Source organism: Metopolophium dirhodum, chromosome 1, assembly GCF_019925205.1.
Source record: "Metopolophium dirhodum isolate CAU chromosome 1, ASM1992520v1, whole genome shotgun sequence".
NCBI classification, from domain to species: Eukaryota; Metazoa; Arthropoda; class Insecta; order Hemiptera; family Aphididae; genus Metopolophium; species Metopolophium dirhodum.
In genome coordinates, this window is record NC_083560.1 from 13,422,077 (window position 1) to 13,439,818 (window position 17,742).

At 29.4% G+C, this 17,742-nt stretch overlaps 1 protein-coding gene across 1 annotated transcript; it reads left to right on the forward strand.

The window, feature by feature from the left end:
• Positions 1–5,038: 5,038 nt before the first annotated feature.
• LOC132953842 (uncharacterized) lies at positions 5,039–15,157 on the forward strand. Its single transcript, XM_061026175.1, has 9 exons — positions 5,039–5,051; positions 5,395–5,445; positions 5,696–5,713; positions 6,201–6,227; positions 8,313–8,351; positions 8,601–8,642; positions 8,760–8,780; positions 9,674–9,730; positions 14,752–15,157. Exons 1-9 carry the CDS (start codon positions 5,039–5,041, stop codon positions 14,844–14,846), a joined length of 363 nt encoding a protein of 120 aa, XP_060882158.1. The 3' UTR covers positions 14,847–15,157.
• Positions 15,158–17,742: the final 2,585 nt, after the last annotated feature.

Here is a 17,742-nt window from a genome sequence, read left to right on the forward strand (position 1 = left end):
TGCCTCGTTACAACTCACGTAACGTCCAAGTTGAAATTTCATCACCTCATCGTTTGCATTTGGATCAGCAATGCCAAACACAGCCATGTCACTCCCTTTGTTCACATATTTGCAAACATATTTGATAAATTTTATGGAGTTGCAATACTCAACATTGCAGTGATTTGAGAACGTTTTCGACAAAAGTGGACAATATGGAACGATCCAGCGATTATCGACGACGACATCTTTTCCCTTGACTTTCATTATGATTGATTTGCCGTTGTCATCTGGAGAACGACGCCGATACAATGGATATCCGTCGATTCCACTGATTGTGTCAGCCACAAACGGACGCGGAAAACGCTTACTGCAGTTCCGTTTTGCATGCACGGTGACCCAGGATTATGAGTTCCGCAAGGGCCATGTATCATGTTCGTGGTCACAACAGAATGCAGTTCATGATCTGTTTCTGGATCTGGTATTTTGGCAGAAATGATCGAATCAATATGATCTGGTCGGACCTTGTCAAACATCCAAAGCAGAATGTGCGCATGTGGTAAACCACGCTTCTGCCATTCAACCGAGTACATCCATCAACGGATTGCGCCAAAGACCTTCTGCTTAACGATGTAATTCATGAGTTCTACGTTATATTTTAGTGTATTCGCTAGGAAATGTTTTGATTGGATTGTATTTCCATAGAGAAACGAATACAATGGCTCTGGTGGTTGAGCTAAAACTGGTAATTTAACCTTGCCACCGGCGCAGCATAAGCCGGGGGTTTCCAATCTAAACTTCAATGCCTTGCCATGCTGGCATACGATATATAATGAGCCGATATCAACACACAAATGATCTTTGTAAGCGAATGCGGAATCGTATTCGAAAGCAGTGCGATTCAAGGCTACATCTGAACTTCTTCTTCTTATATTAACATGTTGTCGAATTTGAGGCGGCGTTTGTGCAGCGCTGGCCTGTGTATTATGAGCACGTCTAAATTCATTAATGTTTCTTGCATTACGTGTACGCCGTCCAATGTTTGTTCTTCTCATAGGAGGCATGATTCAAGCACAAAAATTCTCTCCAAAAAACAATAGTCGTTTTTGATTGAAAAAGTTAATAGATAACATAAAACGAAAATGTTTCAAAATAAAATGAATAATGTGCCAACTATTATATTTGTTTACTCTAGAGTTATGAGTGTCTAAAATAAAAAATGTATATCAACCAGAATATAAAAATATATTATTTTTTTTCGATTTTTATCGATATTAATCGATTTCAAGCCCAGCTATTATCGATATTTGTATTATTATTTATATTATATATTATTATTATTATTTTTATATTATTTATATTTTTTTCTCCTAGATGGCGCCACCGGTGTAACTCAGTTTTTGTCTCTAAATCTCTAACTCGCATCAGTTAGGTCCATAATTTATGCTATAAACCCGCTCCCCGACATTCTCTATCATATAAAAAAAAAATTAGCAAAATCGGCCCAGCCGTTCTCAACTGATACAATTTCGAATTTGTTGTCTCCATTTTTATATATATAGATAATATTAACTTGACCTGTTACTATTGACAAAGTAAGTAGCCCAACAAACAAAGATCAAATCGCGAAGTTCCACGACCTGATCAATAGAATACTTTGATTCTCGACCCAAATACATCAAACTGTAGACCAGCGCATCGCTGTAGATTGTAAATTGCGACCATATCTCATCGACTTCAACGGTAAGGATCGATAACTGATCGACTAAACTTAAATCGGTTTCACACCACACCACACCGTCGTGCATCGCGAATACGCCTAATTCTTTCATCCCGTTTCAAAACAGCCTTTTTACGTGCGTGCTCCGCAGCACCTGTATCAACCGGATCAGGCATTGGATATAATAATTATCAATACACAATAATATAACGTTAAACCTTAGTAGTTAAGTAGTACTTTAAATATTAACGACTTCAAGGAACCCACGTACCTCTTACCAATATACCGCGTAGAATATACCTGACAATACGACACACCAAACCAATGTTATCAATCGGCTGTTGTACAAAAGTTACAATAAAAAGTAGTTACTCATAAAAGTTGAACAACCTTTATTATACAAGTTATATTATGAATATTTGTAATGTTTTGATTATTATTGGTAAATAAAAATCCAACTGTGTTTATGTCAATATTAAATTTGTAAAATATAATGTTTTTAAATAGATATAGATACCATTGTAAGTAAGTATATTATTATTACTAAACTAACGAATACCTATTTGTTTACGAATGTTGAGCTATTTATAGGCATAAGAGAATTTGGATATTTATTAGTTTTTTTTTTTAACTATTGTCGATAATAAATGAACACCTTTACCTACTTTCCCGCTTTTTGTATTTTTTAATTTTTTCTTTTTCATTAATGAATGATCCATCTGTCTAATTAACATCCATTTTTCTTTATTTAATTCATCATCCTTCATAATATTATGTAGGTCCCTGTTACATTCAGCCATTTCAACCGTATATCCTATGAAAGTCTTCGGTCTTCATCTTCCTTTCGTCTATTGATTCTTTCTACAATTATGTTGGTCATGAGGGGATTATGTTGTGACATAATATCTTATTTTATTGGCCGTAGCTATTTTCCTCCAAAAACAAGATACCATGGATAATTCCACTGTCCATTTTTCTCCAATAAATAAATATAATAATAAATTAGTTAATATAAATAATTTTTGCATTTGAAAAAAAAAATCTGTTACATGTTATTTACAATTAAAACGTTATTCAACTTTTGCGTTTATTGTTATCCAGAATTAAAACGTTATCCAAGTTTTGCGTTTATCGTTATTTAAAATAGTGTTAATACCTATACAATTTAAAAATAATAACTTATTCGGATAGGTTATGGCCCTGATACGAAATACAATACAATCAATTTTTAGATTGTCGTATGAAATAAATGTTTCTACGAAACCAATATCCCTTTTAAATAAATAGATTTTAAAATATTTCGATTTTGTTATTTTTCGGTCTATGATATTCTATAAATTACATTTTTGTAATTTTTAATTTAATGATATTCTATAAATTACGTTTTGCGTTGTGTTTTGTTTAATGATATACTAGCTGACCCGCCAATGCTTCACTAATGCAAGATTACTCAGATATTAATTTGCACTTATTTTATTTTCTGGATGTTAAATAATAATTTTTATTTTGGACTACTTTTATATCGTGCTAATGTAGCCATATAAATTTAGCGTCGCCACCGCTGATTCTTCAGAATGTTGAAAAAAATTATATCGCTTGTGTCAATAGAACAATTTATGCTTATTGAAAATTTTTTTTGTTTTAAGATTTAATGTAAAGATAAAATTATAGTTCATGTATGTAAATTTTGTATATATAAATATGGATGGAACAAAATATATGAATTATGCCAGTATTTTGATAATCCAAAGACTTAAAAAAATTCTTTGTGAACGACGTTATCAATTTTTTTGGATCCGGGGCAAAAAAGAAGAAATTAAATTTTGATGTCACACGTTACAGCGCGACATATTGTCAAGTTGACCGTGAGAAATACATTGAACGCTTAGGTCTTTTCCAGCAACGTTAAGTGATTGTCCCTGTGCTTTATTTATAGTCATTGCAAATGCTAATTTAACGGGAAATTGAATACGTCTAAACTTAAAAGGTAAATCTGAGAGTATAATTGGTATTCTTGGTATTAAAACAGTTTTTCCATTACCACAGCCCGTTAATATTATGCACTCGAGCAATGAACTTCTCATTTTTTTGATTTGTAGTCTTGTACCGCTGCAAATTGTGAGTGGGCTCAAATTTCTCATTAAAATAATAGGTGCCCCTATTTTTAAAATCAGTGTATGTGGTGGGACTCCAGAAGGCGTTAAAGAGTTAAGAAATTTAGTTGGGAAATGGACTGCATCCTCCTTTTCTAAAACTGTATCAACGAATCAACTGAATAGTACATTTGTGATTGTGCGTCAAATCTAGATAGAATCAAATCATTTAATTGTCGACTTCTTCATTTATTGGTGACAAAATAGCCCTTTCTTGAAACCATTTCAGTGATTTAGAAGATATATTTTGAATGTTCAGGTACACGTTTTGAATCAATTTTGTTATAGTGGGTACTGAATTACAGAAACTTTTAATATTTATTTTATCATTCGTTGCTTGAAATTAGCTACCTATTGCCTATTCAAAGTCAATCTTTGACAAAATGTATATTATCTTGACTAGTACATAGCACACTCACATTATATTTAAGTTCTAGTATATTTTGTTAATTTATTGTTATGTTTCGTTTTGCGGTATTTAATTATTTTTTATTATCGCTTTCCATTATAATTACGTTTAAAAATTTCAATCGTATTTGTCAAATATAACGTTATTATAACGTTAGCAAGCCCTGGATCATAGCCTTACTCCATCTTTATAATATGGAACGTAATACTATAACAATGCTAAAATATTGGAGGAAAATAGACATAATATCAGTCTAAAATAATGTGGAGGAAAATGGATTCACCCATTTTATTAGCTGTCCCATATGTTTACCACTCCTCGATCTAATACTACATAGTAGTATTTTAATTTCCCCTTTTGTTTGAAAAATGTCTGCATTGCTTTTCATTTCAATCCAGCTAGTGTGGATTAGTCTTCTCCAGGTCCATATTTCCATTGCCTCTAACTGTTTTTTGTTTCTACCATACAACATAATACTCCATGCGTAGGTAAACAAACATCTGGTGTCATTGATTCATGTACCTACTCCTTAATATTTGTATTATTGTAGTTGATTAATTTTTTGATAATCAAGTTGTTAACAATAAGTGCTCTGCTTTCTTTACTAACAATCATGGCTTCTATTTTATTTTTATTGGTTTTCATAAGGTATCTACTTAAGATTTAATTAAATGTAGAAAGTGATTTATTATATTTTAATAATATTTTTTTTGTGTTAATGTCAATATAAAATTTATAATATATTATTTTTTTAAATTGTAGTACTACCAAATAAGAATGGTGGTGGCAAGTATATTATTATTATTTATTTATGTATATTTATAAATTATGTAAAAATCTTTTACAACTGAATCAAATAGTTATAACTATGGACTGCCTCAGAAATTTGTAAGATGCTAACATTGTAACTCATAAATTTCGTTTTTTCCTATATATTAATGTTTTACAACATTTTAAATATTAATGGTCTACTAAGAGATTTTCCATTAACCTATATTCTTTTAATTTTAATTATTGTAAGAAAACACATAGGTACACAAAATATACGGTCAGTGTTGATATCTAAAACTACAAAACATACGAACTTTAATTTTGGAATAATTGTTCCTCAAATGATCTAGATGTGCAATAAGAATGGATTTTCCGATATTCGCATTTTAAAGAGTTGGTAAAAAATCAAAAAGGTATCTTAAGATTCAATATGTAAACTGAGTAAGTTTAGAGAGTAAGAATTATGAACCATGTTAAAAAAACACATCTACTAAATCCAACCTGGGACTATGCTCAATTTTTATGAGTGAATGATGAACATTATATTGATCAAACTGTATTATAAAAGTTTTAACGATTTTACTTTAATTGTTTAAAATCTTATTCATTAATAATAATTTAACCGTCAATATTACATTTGTACAATTTTTAATTTTTAAACAGAAAGTATCAAATATGACTGCAAGTATATTATAATTATTATTATAATAAATGACAAATGTATTTAAAAAAAAAAACTTATACCTATAGCTCGATAAAAGATTTATAATCAGCAGGCGATTGCCTCAGAAATGTATATGTACCTAGCTAACATCGTAATACATACATTTATATTTCTCCCATTTATTCCGTTTTATAAAAATTTAAAATTTAAAAGTATTACTAAGGTTTTATCTATAATTCTATCCTTTATTCATTTTAAATTTTAAATTATTTAAAATTTCATTCTGTGAGTTTTAATCATAAGTACGATACAACAAATCTACCTATATTAGAATGCAATAGTTTTGGAGATCATTGTAATTCTATTAAATGTTCATAGAATCTAAAGTAGAATCTTGCCACAAATGTTTTAAGAGATCCGGGACAGAATATCAGTGATAAATTGAAACATTAATAATTATGGTTATATAAATATTAAATTTGTGAAATATTATTCTTTAAACAGATACAATAACCCAAACATATAGTAAAGGTATATTATTATAGACGTTAAAAATACATTATTTATTTAAATATAAAATATTATATAACTTATTAAAATACCCAAAGTTAGAGGGTATCCACACTGGTGGGCCACCCTCCTCACGTAATTGCATGTTATGTTCCTTATATTAGTATTGTACATAAATATTACAGATTCTAAATACCCTAATTTTATCTAATCAAAAAAAAAAAAAAATAGTTATTGCCGGGAACTGAATCAGATATCAACATAATTTATATATTTTATTTTGGCCACTTAATGTTATCATATTATTATGTAATTTATATAAAGATTTGAAACTTAATTGTTCTACTGCGTCACGTAAGTGGATGTACTCGTCTGATCGTAACATCCAGTGATAGAAACGAATGAAATTGAGACGCTTCGTTTTGTACGCCAAGTACATATCGAAGCAGTACCGTTGAATATTCAAATAAAAAAAAATAATCTGTACTATAAAACCGAAATAGAAATCTTTGTCACGGGTTGGCTCCGAAACGGCTTGACCGATTTGGCTGATTCTTTTTTTGTAGTGTTTTCAACTGTTAGGAAAAGGTTTTTATGAAAGAACATTTTAGGAAAATCCACAAGGAAAGTAGAAAATCTGGATGTCAAATTTAAAACAGTGGCGCTATCTGTCCAGGAAAAAAATAAACTAAATAATAATAATTTTGTTTATCGTAAGGTTGCTAATGGTTATGATTTTAGTTGTTAATTTTGAAGAATTTTATTAAAATAAAAAGAGAAAATTAAACCTTGGCCACTCCACAAATGGTGCCAAGAGGTTGCGCTTATTTAGGAACAATATAGTTGAAGATGAAATTAAATACATGTCTTTGCAACAATCTAAATATATCTATACTTCTATATTCATATATTTACGTGCTAAATATACGCTATATATTTATATGTGAAAATGGTATATGTGATAATGTGTCGAATGTACTCTGAAACTACTCATTCGATTTTCATGATTTTATTTAAATGAAAGAGTACATCGTGAACTAGGCTATAGGTTTAATTTCAAGGTAATTTTATAGTTACCCACTTGACCGAAATACATATTATAAAATAAACAAATCTTATGCACGACTGCACGAGTAACAGCCCCACTATATGCAAACAACTATCCACAGGGGTGGAGCATGCGGGACACATCTAGTAATAAATAAATATTATTCTCAATTCCTATAGCCCATAGCAACCATTAATATACAAAAATTTCAATGATGATGCGGAACTGTTTTCCCGTATATCTTCCAATATTGATTGTATATTCCTTCAGTCATCGTTCAATAGTCTTGTTAATTGGTGTCACGCTATTGGTATTAAATTATTATAAATCTATTACCATAAACTGATAAACTATGACAAGTGTAAAGTAATACAGTTTCTAGATCATGCAATCTTGCTGATGACACTTATACCTATGATTATTTACCCTTAAATCGAGTCTCCCAGTTAAATAATCTAGATATAATATTATATACTTTTTCAGTTTCTTTTAGACCTCATATTGACTATATCACTTGTAAGGCCTTAGACTAATTTGGTTCCTACGTCACCATACTAATAATTTGACCTCAGCATCCTGTTTAATAACTCTTTATTCCGCTCTTAAATTCATGACTATTACTCGATCATTTGGAATCATTATTTCCGAATTAAAATAAAATTAGTTGTACGAATGCAGAATCGCTTCTTACTTAAAATTGATCATCCCGAATTTGTTATCTACCAGTCATGAATACGCTAAATCTTTGTTCTCTCGAGGACAGGTGTCTAAGGGCTGATCACAATTTTTTTTTAAATTAATTCTGAGTAATATCAATGCACCAGATCTCCTTGAGCATATAAGCCATAGAGTTCCAGCCGTCCATACTAGATTCTAATGTCATTCTAATGTTATAATAATTACCTTTATATGTATTATTTCATACTATTTATACGTAAAAGCTGATTGGTGTTTGTATAATAAATAATAAAATATATAAAATTTAAATCTTAAAATAATATAAGTACAAATAAAATGTAATAAAATATTAATATGAGTATGTATTTATTAAATCTTAGATAATAATTACAAAAATATCGTTACATCATATAATTTAAGTAAGAACATTATTATAGAATAAATGTACCTACTTAACTTCAATTGGTTAACTTAAATTAATTATGCTTTAGGTACTAATAAACATTAATAGAGATCAAATTTCTACAAATTTTAATACAGAAACAAAGCCAGTTTTTAATTTTCACTTTGCAGCAAAAAAAATGTTTTACAACCGTCTGAGTTATCACGTGTTGCTTGGAAGACTTAAACAATATTTATAATTTACACTTTTTTATTTTATGGTGTAGGTTGTTACAATTTTGCTGAGAGTAGCAATAAAACAATTCAGGGTATGTTAGTTATATTGTACTATATAGACTGTGATGATTAGGGATAGATTAAAAAAAATCTAACCTCATCTAACGTAAATCATTATTAAGTAACGAATTTTTTTGCCGTTGTTACAGAAAAAATAAATTTATGGCCAAGTAAATAATTTTTACATCATTTTTCCAGAGTAAAAATTTGAAAAATATATACAAATATAATTCATAACATAAAAATAATAGGCAGCTATTTTTAACTATATGAAAATACTATCCATGGTCATATGTAAAGATCAGTTCATATGAAAAATCTAATTTTTACCGTGATAAATAATTTAATTTGGGTAAGTGATAAATTTGTTTCAAATGATTTGTAATAAAATGATAAATACATAATTTTACCTACATAGTTTTACATTCTTCTCAATATATTCATTTTTTCCTACATATTTACACAATTTTAATAATTTAGGAATACGATTATATTTGTAAACTAAATATACATAATTTTCTAGTTTTGTGACAATTTCGTGTTTCCAATAGTATACGTCCACAAATTAATATATTTCAGGAAATTAAATTTATTGTCGACATAAGTTAGATTATGGAGTTTTATGACCCAGAAAAACAATTGTCAATATTAGTCCACGGTAATGATAATTTTAAATAATTATCCATAACCGTGCGTTCAGGACGGTACATCGGGGTAGTACCATTGGGAGTGGCAGTTAAAGATAAAATGCACAGTGCGTTAAATACAAATACTGATTTAAACCACCTACATTCAATCAGAGATATCCATTGTGAAATAAATGGGATATTTTTCAAGACAGATCTCACCCGTTTGGACATCGAACATATGAACATTCCACCACTGTATTTTCCTTTCTTTATTTAATATATTAACAAAATGTCGTTCTTTTAATATATGATAATTCTTGCTCTGTTCATAACTAATACCTATTTAAAATAATGTAATATATTGTCGTTCACCTAAAGTTAAAATATATTATAATTCAAATTATTAAAAAGTTGAACAATATTCTTTGTTATAGAGTGGAAACAAGGCTACTTCAATTCGCTGTTAAAAGTGTTAAAAACCCAGGAACAATGTTTGTATAATTGTGCAAACTTATAATGAATAATAATATTTATTTATTTTAAATTAATTAGTAAAATAATGATAAATTATTAAATTCTTAATTTTTATCTGTTTCTATTTTCAGTGCATACTAGTTGCCTCCCAAAATATACGAATTGCCTCCCATCATTATCACAAATAAAAAGACTAATTTACATTAGTTGCCTCCGATCACCAGGTAGTTCATAATTATATACGCGTGGCCTCCCAAGAATTTTGGGACTAGTTGCCTCCCGTATAGAATTAGGTAGGAGTTTTATGATTAGTTAATGAAATATTACCTATACTATTTGAAATTATTATAGTGTTCATACAAATGCACAATATACTATGTGTTTCATTTGTCGTTAGGTTAGGTTCGGTTTGTATTATCGGCAGCCTTCGTCAAGTATATTGTGTACAATTAGATGGATATCTCGTAACTCGTAATTCTTGATATCAAAACAATTAAATAATATGTAAGTGTTACGTCCCAACCGACGTCGATATATACATCAACGCAGAGATAAAATACGTGATGTACTAGGTATGATGAATGTTTATTAACGTAGTACAAAAATACAATGTTATAATATAAAGATAGAATATAAACTGTGAGTGGTGTTACGACCTGACTCTGAATGTCCCTAACCGTCTGAAGAGCTCTTGTCCTGGGCTTCTATATATATGATTGTGTCCTTTGGAGTGGGTGGTTGTAGTAGTGGTTAAGCTCGGTCATGAGACAGAGTTCGGGTCTCGTATTTGGTATGCTGGTCGACTCGTATCCTGCGTATGGGCGTTGGCTTTCCAGGAAAGATACGTATGTGACGGCACCTTCTATAGTTTAATTGTTTTCTCTACGATTTTGCAACGACCTCCGCATGTTATACTATACTAATTGCCTTATTGGTTAATGTGTCAAATATTATTAGAAACGTGCGGCGCGCTGTACATAGTTAATATATGATTAATTAATACGTGGGTACGTAACATAAGAATAGTTTTGTGGTGATATTGTAATAAATAACATTCGACATCAGTGCCGTGCCCAGGACTTTAAGTATAAGTATATTACCTTCTGTTCGAGAAATGTATTTGTAGCATTGATTACATCGACCTCTTTTTTTATTGTTTACCAACTTATGTTCATCATATAATTCTGGAACTTCTGGAACTTCTGGAACACTGTTTGATTGCTGAATTAATCCAATAATAATGTCGTCTTTGAACTGGGTAATTGTCTTAGAATTTCCAGTGACTCCTTTATAAATACTAAACGCATTCAATAATGATGTGTTGCAAATAATATCCATAGCAACTTTACGGTACCACTTCACACCTCTTCTTAGACAGCTACTATAAGATCCCATTTGATCAGTTAAATCGATGTATCCCTTACCACGGTTATAGTCGATAACAACTTTTGGTTTTATTTTAATACCTCTTTTAGCCATGACTTCTTCCATCGTGTTTGAATGTTTTGTACTTATCATAAGAACATCTCTACGGTCTCTCCATTTTAGTACCATCATTTCGCGATCACTCTTTTTTGCAAATATTTCACCCCGGTTAAGTTTTTTTTGTGTTACATCTTTAGGATTTCTTTTTCTATTTGATCTAAGAGTTCCTACTAAGTGTGTTTTCCGTTGCAATAATTTTTCCGCTAAGTCAATGGAGTTATACCAATTATCTGCATACAATGTTCTACCGAAATCGAGATATGGTTCCATTAGTTCCATTACTACTTTACATGAAACTGAATCACCCATTGTCGCTTCTTTTCCTGCATATATTTTATATTTTGACGTATAAAAGTCCCGTGTACACAGCTTAAAGATTTTGACTCCATAACGATGACGTTTATTAGAAATATACTGCCGAAACGATAATCGACCCAAGTAAGGGACCATAGACTCATCGATACAAACTGACTCTTCAGGAATTACTGCACTATTGAACTTTTCGACGAGTAAATCAATCAATATTTGGATTTTGTATAATCTATCATTAGTAGGAGCTTTGTCATTATCAGAAATGTGTAACATACTCAAAATAATTTCAAACCTGTTTCGGGACATACATTTTGGAATATTGCAAGAATATAATATAGAATTTTTCCAATAGTGAGCAATTGATGGCAGTTTCACCATGCCCATCCACATAACAATACCAAAAAAGAGTTTAATTTCCTGCTCATTTGTGTCGACCCATTTTCTAATTCTAGCATGTCGAGATAAGCCTGCTGTGTTTTTTTTAGCATTAGCATACCTGTTTGTTTCAACCACTAACATGTCAATAATTTCTTTGTCAAAAAAAAGATAAAAAAAGTCGATAGGACTGGCATCAGACATAGTTTCAATTATATCTGGATTTATTCCAGTAGTATTTACATCAGGATTAAAAATTATATGACTATTTAGCTGTCCATTAGAAAAATCGTTATTCCAATTATTACCAATCGTATTAATAGTTACGTTACAATTATCCAATAATTCACGTTCGTAAATATTTTCGTCCGGTTCACTTTCCGAGGACCAGTTCGGATCAGCGTCAGTATCGTCGTAATCTTCCGAATATGAGTCCGAATTTGATTCCAGCATAGCTTCTATTTCTTGTCTATTCATTTTCGATTTCAATATTTTATAAATATACAAAATAAACAAAAGAATTTGAAATTGATACGAGGCAACACAACGCAATGAAATACAACCGTCTACTAAGACAAACCCGTGTGGCCGTGTATAGTTTGTCGATAGCCCGTATACGACATAAATAATAATAATAATCAGAAATAATAAACAAGATATAAAGGGAAAAACCTAAAGAATAATAAAATAATTTCATGTCTAAATGAGCGATAAGATAATAGTTCCAAGACATGGACATTATGCGTACCATCTAGGAAGTACTTTACTAACATTTATTAGATTATTATTAGTCATGATGATTAAACTAATCGTGTACCATTTTTGGTACATGTTAAAATAATTAATTTTTTACTATAAATAATTACATAATAACCATTCAAATACTAAAAGCATAAACTAAAAATCTTATTTTATGATTATTGTGGTATAGCGTATTGGACAAACATTGTAATAAATTGTATTAATTGCTTGGCAATACAACAGTGTACCATATATGGTACATATGGCAGTTAACCTGTTAAAATGGGAGGGACAACATTTTTTTTTTTAAATAAACAAAATAAAAAGCGGGTAAGTGGAAATCGCTCTGCTATACAGAAGGCTACAAGTGGGTGACTGTAAATTTGAATTCAATTATTTATATCATGTGTGCAAAAAACGGTTCTGAGCAGAGACGGTTTGGCAACCTAGGATATTTTATAATATACTTATATTGCTTTTATTAATATATATACATTTTTAACTACAAAATCGTATTAGAAGCATATGGTTTTACAATGGTATTTATTTATATATTTTTTTTTATCCTGGATACAAAATTTCTACCAAAAAGAGTGCTTTGATTTCAACATATAGTATCTTATATTTTATTATTTTATAATGTAATACCAATCGGTGTAGATGCAAAATATTTGGTCGACTTTTATAACTCAAAGTGCCATAATAATTGTGTATGTGTTTATAAATTAAGTATAATTTAATGCTACATTAGTGACTTAGAATATAAGACGACTTTTTAGTAAAAATGAATTAATAATTAAATTAAAACTATTAAAATAACTATAATTTAATTATAAATAATATTCATCTTGTTCATGTCAAACCACTTTTAGATAAAAATATGAATTCTGCAGTAGGAGATACCATACTGGATAAAGATTTGAAAACTATTAAAAGGCAACTAATATTTAAAGCGTCTATTTCAAGTTTTTATTATGATTGTTATAAAATGAAGTAAAATATTTTATTTGACTTTAAACGTTACTCGATCACGTATATTATTTACATTAGTCTGGCTCAGGTCTGGTTTGCATTATATTATGTATTTATGTTTATCTTATCATTACACAAAAGAGTAAATTATCTTAATGTATAGCAAGGGCGTCCACCAATCAAAACCTAGGGAGTTGACAATATCTTAAAAAAATAACTAAGAACAAACCAAATTGATTTTATTTAATAACAGAAGATAAATACACAACATAGATAAACGATGTATCTTATGTAATATGTCATATATTATTATATCATCAGTAAAAATAGTTTATTATTTATAATAACAAAAATTTACGAATCATTAATAATATTATAATCGTATCAAATATAACAAAAGTCATTAATTACGACCATTAAATTACAAACTTATTTTGATACAAATGTTTGAACATGTTTGGAACCACTTATACATTTACTAGATTGCTACCTACCCGTTAGAAGGTAGCTAGTATAGTTGTAATAGGCAGATACTCTTTACGTTCCGATACAATTTAGGGTGCGTTCGGAGGAAACTCGCATATAGTCGGATGGAAATTCATATAATTTATACCAGAAGCTACCCGGAATATTGTAACAACATTTTCCTCTTTTAAAAAGTATTTTGAAACAAAAAGAAAAAAAGAGGAAAGTAGGTAACACTACTTTTACTTTGAGTGTATCTCATCATTGAGTAAGTCAATGTAAAATATGTGTTGAATTTGAATTCGAAAATGAATCATATCATAACGAAAAACGACCCTTATATACGGTCACCATTTTTCTGGATCAAAGACAGTTTTTTACTATTGTACTATACATTACACCTAAACAAGTTTTGATTTATAACTTTGTTCAATTCGCATTTGTACGGATACAAATCTTCTCATTGTGCTGGCATAAAACTAAACAATCAGTAAACATTTAAAAAAGTACCAAAGATATTCTAAGAATATGATGTTACGTCCAAGGTTCATTGTCACTTCTTTCTAATTTTTAAACTAATTCAGTAATATAAAAACCTTGAAAATGGTTTAAATATAATTTGATTAATTTAACTTGACGCAACCAAAAAAAAAAAAAAATGTTTAATTAAAATTATTATTATTTGTAGCTAAGGAATACTGGACTAAAACAAAGTGGTGCATGAAATATTACAATCTGGAACCGATTCAAGATACCAAATCTGTAACCAATCCACCTCTGTAAGAAGAAATAAAAAACTAGTTAGATTTATAGAAATGTTATTTAATTTAATATGACCTTTCACTGTATTTTAAAAATTTATAATATTTACAAAAACCAATCAACTTATGTTATATACTAATATTATATTACAAAGGGTAAATCAGTCCATTTCAATTATTATTTTATTTTATTTAAATATAATATGATGTTTAGAATAGGTACTTATAAAGTATAAAAATGTATTGACATTAATGTATAGGATAATAACTTTTATGAATTTACAAAAAATATACTGGTGAATAACATATAAACATTACTCGTTGTTTTGCTAACTAATAAATGAATAATCAAATTAACAAAATAAACAGAGTTTAGACAAAATAGTGTAAAAACGGTTATTCAGTTTACCAACTTAGTATGACGCTACAAGCAATCATTAAACAAATAGTTCTGAACATAATATAGTTTTAGGAATTATTAATTATTTATCAAAGCATATGCCATGATCTAATGGGTGTTGGGTGAATGGGGCTAATATAGGCAAGTATATATATACATGTGTTAAGGGGAATGTCACATTCACCGAAATTTCTGGTGAATGTCAATTATAGATAAAATCTCTAGAGTTAATAATTGACATCAAGTTTGAAGTAAAACTGTTAAAATTAGGTACTCACGCATTTGGCATAAACTGATGGTGGTTTTGGTGAAATTAGATTAATGTTAATTTTTGTCTTATTTGGAAGTGTGTTTTCATTTAAGTCATCTTGTGTAGCGAGGACTTTGTACCGATTAGGACTTATGAATATTTTGTATTTCTTATCCATTACGTTGGTGAAATCGAAGATGATGATAGATTTATTTTGCTTGGAGTTGAATTTTTATTTGTAATACCACGATTATTAAATGATTGGGCCACCATTATACGTAACAGCAGATAACATTGCGCATGAAAAACCGATAACGTAACCTGCTTAATGATGGTTCGTTCATAGTGATGATTGATGTTGGACTGCAGTACAATGTCCAGACATACAATTTGAGAATGATAGATTTAATCTATGAGTGTACCTTATACATGATATTTGACAATATAACAACATTTGTTTTGAACTAATATGTTGTGCACCAATTATTGGACGACGGCTTACACTTAATAATAAACTCAGAGAAATTAAAAATACTACCGTATACTGGCCCAAACCCCATACATCAAATCGCAAAGATGAAGTACTTATAAACAGACTACGTATAGGTCACTTAAGGATGTCCCATGGAGGACATCTTATGCGTAGAAAAGAACCTTTAATGTGCCAAACCTGCGGAGAACCTCTCACAGTCAAGCACTTCTTTGTCTACTGTCGAAACCATATAGATACCAGAATAAACCTAAAAATTCATTATAATTTCTTGGAAGCCCTCAGCCCAATCCTAGACAACACCAACAAAATTATCACATTTCTATTACCTATTGATATGTACAACTTAATTTAACGAAACTATTGTGTTATTTATAAGTAAAATTATTAATTTTGCTATAATTTATGAGTAATAAAAGCTATAATATGTGGTTTATATAGAATTTGGGAGAATGATAAATGGTGTGAGATCTTGGCCTATTAATGGGCGTACTTACTACCCTTCTAACCGATGTTAAGAAGAATATCTAATATTTTTTTAATATTACCTACCTATATTGTATTAACAATTATTAATTAGAAACTTATCATTACAATTTAAACATTTAAAGTTGTATAATATAAATAACATATATTTTATTAACAACTCACAAGCCTGGAATAACGATTGAGTTTTATCTTCAAATAAATTATTATATTAACCGAAATTATTATGTTTTATCTAATCGTGGATCAGCCTAATTAGGCGTAGGTTGTACCCAGCGGTGAATACACGTGACAAGTGACAGTGATGGTCCAATTACGTCTTATCAAATAATATTTTTACAATAAGTTATTGAAGGTAGTCATCAAAAGATACAATTAATAGGGCTGACAATTGTATGCCCTAAAGACCAATAAAGTATGTATACCTACAGTTATGCTAAAATGTGGTATAAAAAAAAAATTATTAATCATAATATTTTAATTTAAATTAAATCACTTATATTTTTGTATATTATACTGCAAATATTGATTTATAAATATCGAATGATAAAATTGATTGATTTATTACGCACCGCATGAGTATAAACTAGAAGGATCCGTGTCAATAGATAGTGGTCAATTGATAGCGCGACAATAGATAGGTAATATAAACAATTGATAGTGTACAACAATTGGTAGTGTCATTATTTTTAATTTTTTTAACTCTTATTAAATATAAGACCTAATAAATAATTTACAAATAATTTATCTCAATAATTAAAATAATAATAATAATAGGTTTTCAGAAATAAATTTTAACAAAGTTGTCAATAATTAAAATAATAATAATAATAGGTTCTCTAACTAATTGCCTTAACATTAGGATTTAACAGCTCGAAAAAATCATTTGTAAGTTTCCTCTTTTTTTGTCAGGCAGTACAGCATAAACAGATGGAAAAACGTTTGAATAATGTATTCCTTGAATCGTGTATAATTGGGAAAATATTGAAGGAGCACTAGAAAAAGTTCCATCACAAAACCAGTTTTCACTATTTTCCATTAATTCAAAATGTCTGTTTGTTGCAAATATTAAAATACGTTTAGAATCATTGGACCCACTATCGTACTGAAGAAAAAGTTCCCCATCAGCTGTTAATTTAAATTTTTCCGGATTATTAAAATTAAAGTCAACTGGATATGACGGAGCTAATAGCTTTTGACGAACACATTGCATAGTTCTTTTCAATGAGGCGACACTAGGTAGTTGCTTTTTTAGCTTTTTTAGGTTAGGTTAGGTTAGGTTAGTGTTTATT

What these genes read in the sequence shown, in the direction of transcription:
- LOC132953842 (XM_061026175.1), top strand. An exon ending in AACCCAAACATATAGTAAAG is followed by an intron (nt 6,228 to 8,312) that starts GTATATTATTAT and finishes ATTAAATCTTAG; the next exon opens with ATAATAATTACAAAAATATC. An exon ending in CGTTACATCATATAATTTAA is followed by an intron (nt 8,352 to 8,600) that starts GTAAGAACATTA and finishes TTTATGGTGTAG; the next exon opens with GTTGTTACAATTTTGCTGAG.